Source organism: Corvus kubaryi, unplaced genomic scaffold (genome assembly GCF_017639235.1).
Source record: "Corvus kubaryi isolate FWS band 111438036 unplaced genomic scaffold, C.kubaryi_AGA036_p1.0 37945, whole genome shotgun sequence".
Taxonomy (NCBI): domain Eukaryota; kingdom Metazoa; phylum Chordata; class Aves; order Passeriformes; family Corvidae; genus Corvus; species Corvus kubaryi.
This window is the reverse complement of record NW_024581153.1, coordinates 28,885-38,065: the sequence shown is the minus strand read 5'-3', so window position 1 is coordinate 38,065 and position 9,181 is coordinate 28,885. Positions and strand designations below refer to the sequence as shown.

The window sequence follows — 9,181 nt, the reverse complement described above, 5'->3', positions numbered from 1 at the left end:
TCCCTTCCCTTCCCTTCCCTTCCCTTCCCTTCCCTTCCCTTCCCTTCCCTTCCCTTCCCTTCCCCCCTTTTCCCCCAGCCCAGGAATGCTCTGTAGCAGGATGGGTTCCACACCACATTTTTTGTTGCCTCATAAGAAGGGGAGAGCACTCTCTGGAAGAATCAGAGTCGTGGAACGAAGGAATAGGGAAGAATCTTTTCCTTCCAGCCCTCCCTGGCTCGCTGTAGTTCCTGGAGAAGGGACAGGAGCTCTCGATGCCATCAGCCAGAGCCGAAATTTCACATCATAAACATCTTGGTCTGTTCTGGGCCCAGTTTTCCCCTCCTAACAAGGCTTGGTTTCCCTGCAGCCCCGAGCAGAGGTTCTCCGAGCACATCAAGGATGAGAAGAACGCAGAGTTCCCGCAGAGGTTTATCCTGAAACGGGATGACACCAGCATGGATCGGGATGATAACCAGGTGAGGGGTGGCTGTGGGGCATCTGCAGCCTTTGGGAAAGTCAAATGTGACCGGTCACAAGGCAAGAACTACTCCAGAATTCTCTTGGGTTTCCTGAAGTAGCATTTCATAGAAGCTCCCACCCCACCCAAGCAGCAGCATCTGAATTTTGTGAAAACTTTTCCAAGTACTGTGGAAATGGATGAAGATTTGGCGTGGGTTCCATGGGTGTGCTTCTCCATACCCTCAAATCAGCCAGGGGCGAGGCCAGGTTTTAAGGTGGAGCCTTTTGCCAAGGTTTCCTTGGGAATATCCCTCAGCTGAGTGTTGCCAAGTGTCTTTCCCCTCTCTCTTCCCAGGGCATGCAGTGAGTCCTGTCCTTCCCCGGGCATCTCGGGGTCTTGTAGCTCCCATCTTCATAGAAACATGGAGTGGTTCAGGTTGGAAAAGACCTTAAAGCTCATCCAGTGCCACCCCTGCCATGGCAGGGACACCTTCCACTATCCCAGGGTGCTCCAAGCCCCATCCAACCTGGCCTTGGACATGCCCAGGGATCCAGGGGCAGCCCCAGCTTCTCTGGGCACCCTGTGCCAGGGCCTCCCCACCCTCCCAGGGAGGAATTCTTTCCCAATATCCCATCTAACCCCAGAGTCACATCACCCCAGCGCTGTCCTGTGCTCTGGGACCTGTTCCTGAATTCCAGTCAGGATGAGAAGCTGGTCACTGCAGTCAATCCCAGATTTTGGTTTCCCTGTGGTGGCACTCAAGGGTGCAGCTGCCCACGGAGCACAGAATCCCTGAGGGAGCAGGAGCGTTGGCACAAGCTCCAAAGGGTGACCTTCAGCTTTTCCCCCTGGGAACAGACTGCTGGGGATATTCCTGATCTCTGGCTCAGGCAGAGTTCAGGCAGGGTGGTTGTGCTCGGGGCAGGAGGTGGATGGATGTCCAGGAATGAACATCCTGGCACCTCTGGGAGGTTCATCCCTGGACTCGGGTGTCCTGAAGGTAGGTCCAAAGGCAGAGGCTGAATCACTGCATCCAGGCACCACCTAATCCACATCCCACCCAAAATTCCCAGCAGCTGACTGCTCCCGCTGGCAACTGCTGACCCCTGAGCTGTGTTTGTCCCTTCAGATCAGACTCCCCTTGCAGGATGGGAGAAGGAGCAAATCCATAGAAGAGCGAGAGGAGGAATATCAGCGGGTCAGGGAGCGGATATTTGCACGAGAGGTAAGTTTGGATCACTCACCTGCCAGGACCCTCCTGGAGCTTTGGGGCAGAAGGTGGCCTTGAATATGCTGAGAGGTCAGGTCTTGTTGTTGCCTTTTTGACCAATTTCCCAGAATTTTGGGGATGTGCCAGTGAATTCCAGCTCCCAACAAAGACGTCTGAGATACGCCTGCACCCTCCAATCTGCTCCTTCCCTAAAATTTCAGGGATCAGTGGATACAGTCCTGTTCCTTGCTGCCCAGAAGATGATAAATTTACACAGTGGCATTTTTGGGGTGATCAGAAAACCAGTTCCTGCCCCAAAGGGAGCAGCAGCTGCATCTCCCAGTTTCTTCCCCGTGCTGGAGCTTCTACCTCCTGACCCAGCAGTGCAGGGCTCTGCCTTTCCTGGGGGAATTTGGGCATTCCCACAAGGAATTTGGGCATTCCCAAGAGGAATTTGAGGAGGCTGTTTATTGTCTGTCTCATGAAGTGTCCAGCTCGGGTACTGCTTCCTGAAATCCCTGCTCTCTGCTTGGAGCCGTGTCCCACGCTCCCATCTGGCTCGGAGGCTGCTCCAAGGGCACTCCCAGCTGGAGTCAGCTCCAAATGCTGCATTTAGTCCATAAAGACCCTTCTGTGCCTGGCCTCGATTGTCACATGGACAAATCAAAGCTGCTTCAATGCAGGAGGGAGCTGAGGACTCAGATTTGAGAGATCTCGGGTTCACGGGGATCAGGAAAGGTTCCCAGCGGCCTGGCTGGAGATCCACAGGGAGCTGATGTGCAGGAGGTTCGACACCACACTTCAACACACACTGTCTCAGCCCCACCCTCTGGAATCACCTGGGTTTGTTCTTCCAGAGTTACTAAATTTCCCTTTTCTTTCCTCCCCATCTCCGTGGTCGTGCTCCCAGTCTGGCCAGAACGGATACCTCACGGACAGCAGGTGAGTGCTGCCCTGCAGCCCCTGGGGGTGTCTCCAGAGCCCTGCATGACTCTAAAATTATGCTTTCCCCTCATCAGACTCTCCACAGAAGGCTTTGTTTGTAGCTCCCACCGACAGAGGCAGATTTGTAGGGATCTCTGTGTGATTTATTTTGTGCTGTGTCCTGCTGAGTCCCCCCCATGCGCAGCTGCTCGTGGACTTACTGACGGTGTTTTCTTTGCAACGTCAATTTGGAGTCCTTTTTTGGCTGATTCATCAATTAAAAAGGAGGCTGGGAATGGCAGGGAGGAATTCCAGCAGTTTTCAAACCATTCCACTTCTTGTTCCCCAAAAGGATAGGAAATCCCTGCCCTTACAGTGCCGGGATCAGCATTAGGATCAGGTAGGGTCGTCCCTAATCCCTGATTATCAAGGCTGGATGATTTAATGGTGACAGTGAAGTGTCTCAGGCTCCAGCTCAGCCAGAGGAGCTGCTGAGGGCCCTGGGAACGTGTTTGAGCAGCATTTTCTTATTAAGCAGTTTTCCCATGGATGAAAGGGTTGGCGTGAGGCTGGTGAGTCACCGGGCACAGACCCGGCTGCCGAGGTGTGGGGATAAAAACAGGATCAAAAGGGAGAGAGCCTCATCCCTGCTGGGCTCTGCTGTCCCAGCCAAAGCTCTGGAGATGGGGCAGCTCCGTGTGGGACAGGACAGGAGGATCTGAGCCAGGCAGGAGCAGCTTTGTGCCTCTCCTTGGGCCGTCACCTGCCTCAGGCTGTCCTGGAGAATGCGGTGTCCTCAGCACAGTCACAGGGGCTGTGCCTGGGGTGTTCAGGACAGCAAGGACAGTTCTCAGATCTGTGAGGTTGGAGTAAAACTCCCCCAGAATGGAGCAAAAGCCCCGTTGCTGATGGGGCTGCAGCTTTGGGAGCTGAGCTGCAGCCCCAGCTGTGCCAAGAGCTTCCCTGCCTGTGGTGCCCAGGCCCCGAGGAGCTCGGTCAAGCTGCTTTTGGGGTTTCCCTGGATGGGAGAGGAAGGAGATGTGGGCCTCGGGACCATTTTGAGCTCTCTAGGGACATAACCATTGTGCTGCTTTTTCCAAGAGATGCATTTTTGGCTCCCACACGCTCCCAGCAGCCCAGGACATCACCTCAGGAGTTCCTTCCAAGCCTCTTTTTTCTGAGCCAGGCTTGGCAGCTCTTCCTCACCATCCGTCCCCAGGGAAAGCCCAGGAACCCATTCCCAGGCTTCCTAACTGGGCTGATAGACCAGGCTCACTGCTCAGGGTCATGTGCTGATAGTCCATAAAATCCTGCTGTGGCCAGAGCTGGCCTGGGCTGAGGGAGGGTGGTCAGTGGGGGCACAGCTCTGGGGTAGTGATATCCCAGAATCCTGGAATGGTTTGGGTTGCAAGGGACTTTAAAACTCATCCCTTTCCACCCCCGTGCCATAGGCAGGGACACCTCCCACCATCCCAGGTTGCTCCAAGCCCTGTCCAACCTGGCCTTGGACACCTCCAGGGATGGGGCAGCCACAGCTTTGGGCAAACAGGCCCAGCTGGGCAGAAATCCTCACCAGGGCTGGGGTGGGAAGTGGTGTCCAAGATTTCCATCAGCCTTGTCTCCAGGCTTTTAAAAGCTCCCCGTTCTAAAATGGGGAGCTTTTTAGCACAGGATCTTACTCTGACCCTGCTGGGGTCTCCTCCAGGCTGGAGTCAGGCTGGGGAAGGGGCCAGGAGCTGCCTGTCACTGCAGGGACTGGGTCAGCACAAAAAGCTGTGCCCTGGGGAGGTTTTTGCTGTCAGACTCCCCCCCCCTCCCCCGCCCCAAAAGGGTCCCAAATCCAGCTGCTGACTGTCCCCACCACCCTGCCCTGGGTGTGCTGGTGCGGCACCAGCAGCTCTGCCACTGCCCCTTCACTGGAGCCCAGTTTGACTCCTCTGCTCTCTGCAGGGGCAACCGGGACGGGCTGAGCCGGGCCTCGGGCAGCCGCCAGAGCAGCACCGAGAGCGAGATCAAATCCCTGGAGCCACGGCCCTGGAGCAGCACGGATTCGGACGGCTCCATCCGCAGCCTGCGGCCGCCCGTCACCAAAGCCAGCAGCTTCAGTGGCATCTCCATCCTGACCCGGGGGGACAGCATCGGGAGCAGCAAGGGCAGCACTGCCAGCAGGACGTCACGGGCAGGTACAGCGCTGCTTCCAGGCAGGTGTGGGGCCCTTTCCCTGCCTTTCCCTGTGTGCACCTGGCACACAGTTTTTGGGCTGGGGAACTGAAGCTCTTTCCCTGCCAAAGGGCACCTGGCAGACTGGTTTTGGGCTGGGGAACTGGGGCTTGTGATGCTCTGGTTAAAACAGGACATGGGTGGCACCAGGATCTCGGTAGCCTGGCATGGATGTGCCAGCTGGTTGTGCCACCTGGTTCATCACCTGCTTCTTCAGAGCTCACCATTACCTCTCCCATCCCTTCAGCAGAGTTACCTGGGGCAAAGGGCAGAGTTTGCTCCCAGCCCCTGTGACTCAAACTCCCAATTTGTGTTGTTTACTCTCCTCTGCTGTGCCCCAAGTTGTGTTGCTGTTCCCTTCTGCTCCCAAGATCTCTCCCACCCCTGAGGATCCTCAGGGTGAATCTCCTGGCACTGGGTCTTGCTTTCCAAGGAGGAGGGCCATGAAAGGTGTCACCCATTGGTCTTGTCAGACGTTGCAGTTACCTCGTCAAAGACTCCGTAACTGGGATCTGCCCATGATGTTCTCTCAGGGATTCACGGGATGGGAGAAAACTGCAGGCTTGAGCTCCAGAGCTGCTGGGAGCCAAGGGGAATTTGGCTGGAGCCAAAGGGAATTAGGATCCCGAGTCTCTCTGCTGCTTCAGCTCAGTCCTTCCTTGTCCATCCAGCCCAGCCCACGCACAGGGGATGTTCCCCTGGGGTGTCATGGGTGGCCTGTTCTGGCAGCAGCTTCCCAAGGGATGTGTGTGCTGGGTGGGCATGTCCAGGACACCTCCCCTGGGTCAGGGAGGAGCAGAATCCCTGATTTCCAACCAGCTGCTTGGCTGAAACACCTGCAAGATGTTTGTGGAAGAGGCAGCCTGGGTTTTGCTCTCATTTAATCCCGTGACAGCTGAGGAGCTGTGGGGCAGCTGGTGGCTGCGTGGTGTCACTGAGCAGAACCTGGTGTTGTCCCACCGTCCTCTGTTCCCACTGGTCAGCAGCAGGTGCCAAACCCTTGGGAACCATCATTTTTGTGGGCAGGAGGGGCAGATTGCTGTATGTGGGCAATAACTGCTCCACAAGAATCCTTCCAGGGCTGGATCCCAGCACCCAGCCTGGCTTTGGAACCACACCTTCATCTCCCAGTTCAGAGGTGCCCATGGTGTATCTCGGGATCCTGTTCCCATCGTGTGCAGGGCTGTGCTCACTCTGGGAGCTGCAGCCACCTCCAGGACTGATTCATGGAGTGCTGGGAGCACTTACTGATCTGTCCCGGCGTGTGCCGAGCAGAGTGACAGAAAAGCTGCTTTTTGGCTCTTCCTGTAATTTTCCCTCCAGGCCCCACCCCGGGAACAGAACATTTGCTTTCCAGGCTTTATATAATGGCAAGTGATCAGAAACATCTTGGGAGAAAGGGAAAAAAAATGCAAAGGAATTGTCGCTCGAGGGGAAAAAACACCAAGCCCACCTTCTTCCACATCCTCGTGTTTATTCCGTGGGGGTGGAAGTGCTTGGGACTCAGGGGCTCTTTTCCCATCCAGTCTTTGAGCAGCTGGGCCAGTGGAATATTCCCTCCTTTGCAGTGTGTGGCTGCTGACAGAGCTCCTCAGCAGAATCCCTGGAGATCAGCTGTGGAAATGTGGGAGATCAGAGGCAGCACTGGTTAAACAGCAGCCACTGGGCATCGAGCAGTAGTTGCACAACCCTTTTATTTCTGGAAGTAAGACCGGAATACTGAGGAGACACTTCCCAGCTGGGTGCCAGCAGTGCATATCGTGCTCCTTCCCAGCTTTTCCTGCCATGGGAAGGAATCGCTTTCAGCCTGCCATCATCTCCCAGCCTTTTCCTGGGAGAAAAGGGGCTCAGTGAGGCCGTGGAATGGGATCCCCCCACTCCCCTCTGCTCCGGGCAGTCAGATGGGTCATGACAGCGTTGGTGTGCAGGTGGGGCTGTGCTCAGAGCTGAGCTGGGACTGGGAGCAGCTCTCCAGCTCCTTCCCACAGATTCTCGTGGTCCTGAGCTGACGCAGGTGTGCCTGGCAGCTCCCTGGTTTTGGGATCCTGTGGGGGTGAAGAGCCTCCACCGGGCCAGTGCTGCTGTTGGCAGCCCAATTCCTCTTCCCTGCATGTGGGGCAGAGGAGGAGATCCCTGATCAGCTTTGGAGGGTCAGTGTGTGCACCTGGACATGGCGAGGAGGGAGGTGCCACGCCCTGGAGCATCAGCACCTTGTTTTGCTGTGAGCAGAGACAAACCGTCCCTCATCCCACCGCCTGCTCGCGTGTCCCCATGGGAGCTCCAGCCGTGACAGGATCCCCCTGAGCCCTCCCCTTTCCTCCTGGATCCCAGCCCTCCATGCCTGTCTCTGTTGCAGGTTTGGTGCTAGGTGCCCCTGAGACCTGCAGCCAGTCCCCATCGTCGCAGCCCAGCCGTGGCCTCCTGCCCTGCACGGCCCCGCAGCCGCCCCCACAGCCGCCCCCGCAGGCCCCCGGCCTCCCCCCAGGCCAGCAGCAGCCGGCCATGAGCAGCCCCATGATGTCCCAGGTGAGTCCCACAGGGCACAGGGAGCGGGGAGGCCGGGCTGGAGGAATCCCGGGGTGCTCTGGGCTTTGGGGGTCCCCGTGCTCGCTGTCCTGCCGTGCTGATGGCAGAGCAGGAGGAGGTTGGGCTTTGCTGTGTCTGAGTGATTCTGTGGGATATCCCACCTTCCCAGCTCCCTATGGTCTGCTCAGGCCAGCAGCCCCCCTGGAAAAGGGTCTGTAGCCCTTTGGATGCGTGGCAAACTGGAACCAGTTCCACTCAGCACCATCCCGAATGGGTGTTGGATTTGAGCTCCGCAGGGCTGATCTGAAGTCCTGGGGGAAGGCAGGCCTGGAGCAATGCCTGTTGTGTCCTCCAGACCATCCATCCCTGAGTTAAAGCCAAGGAATGTTCTGTGTCCCACAGCCTGCTGGGCTGTTCCCAGGGCTGGAACCCTCCAGGAAGCACCCATGGGTGACATTCCCATGTCCATGTTCTGCTCCCGAGGCTGTGTCCAACCACAGCCCAGCCCTGCCCTGCTGCAGGGGTGGGGATGGAGTGGGAACCATCCCAATGTGAGGTTTGGGGAGCACATTCATGTGGAGTGGGTGGTGGTGTGGGGGTGTCCACAGCACCTTCCTGTCCCACACGTTGGTGCTGGACCTCAGCCTGCCCAGGAGCTCCGCAAGACTCCTCTGGCATCACCTTGGGCTCGTGGTGTCTCCTACAGCAAAGAGCTGCTGGAGTTACAGCGGAGGGGTGCAAGGTGCAGCAGGGCAGGGAGGTTGCTGGATAACCACACCAAGGCTCCCTTTCCCATGAAAAGTTGGACCACGTGTTCTCCTGAGGGCCCTTCCAGCTTGGGCTGCTCTGTGATTCTCAGTGTTTTCACTAGACTGGAATGAGAGGAGGGAAGAACCTCCTCGAAAAGCTTTTAGTGCAGGTAACAGGAACAGCTCCTTGCTGGCTGTTCCCAGCTGCAGCAGAGGGGAGAGCCCTGGAGTGGCTCTGGGGTTGTGGATCTGTTTGTGGAGGATTCTGGGGCTCAAGGGATGAGCTGTGTCCCTGGGGTGTCTGTCTGGAGCTGGAAATGCAGAGTCCCTGGGTGGGATCTCGTGGGTTGTGCTGGGGTTTCAGTTTGTATCTTCTACTGTTTCGTCCAAGGGTTTAGGTCCTGGTAAAACTGGTTTCAAGGGTTTGACTGTTGGTGAAGGGTCTGGAAATGCACCAGCCCCATGTCCCTGTCCCTTCCATGTCACCAAAGGTCAAATGAAAAGATCAAACCCCCCTGTCCAGCACTGACCATCACAGTGCCCAAAGCAGGGGGTGTGGGGTTTGAGCGAGGGGTTCTCATAAAGCCGGTGCCCCAGGTGACACAGTGGGGGTCCCTGTGGAAGGTGAGTGTGCAGGAATGGCCAAGGAGCACTGCAGGGAATGCTGGAAACGGGAGAGACACGAGGGCTGTGCTGGGAGACGCTGCTCCTGCTGCTGCTGGCCCTGGTGAACTCGTGTCACTCTTCCTGCCAGGCAGGAGCTGCTTTGGGGCAGCTCACTCGTCCCCAGCTCTGCAGAGCCTCCGGCTGGGCCGTATCTGATGGGATGGATGCTGCCCTGGAATGGTCTCTGTGCTTCCCAACCCCTGCAACGCCCCTCTGTGTTTGCAGTTGGCTCACTTGACTAACCTTGTTGTTCCTTCTTTTTCTCCTTCCTTTTCCTTCCTTTTCCTTCCTTCTCCTTCCTTCTCCTTCCTTCTCCTTCCTTCTCCTTCCTTCTCCTTCCTTCTCCTTCCTTCTCCTTCCTTCTCCTTCTTCCCTTTTCCTTCCTTCCTTCCTTCCTTCCTTCCTTCCTTCCTTCCTTCCTTCCTTCCTTCCTTCCTTCCTTCC

At 56.9% G+C, this 9,181-nt stretch overlaps 1 protein-coding gene across 1 annotated transcript in view; it reads left to right on the top strand.

Annotated features, from left to right (window-relative positions):
• Positions 1–239: 239 nt before the first annotated feature.
• Positions 240–9,181, top strand: part of LOC121672113 (R3H domain-containing protein 2-like) — a 15,806-nt gene continuing 6,864 nt past the window's right edge. Inside the window, 5 exon segments of the mRNA XM_042044633.1 lie at positions 240–458; positions 1,572–1,667; positions 2,563–2,594; positions 4,527–4,759; positions 7,153–7,322. Of these exon segments, the coding sequence (XP_041900567.1) occupies positions 255–458; positions 1,572–1,667; positions 2,563–2,594; positions 4,527–4,759; positions 7,153–7,322 (735 nt within the window). The 5' untranslated portion in view covers positions 240–254.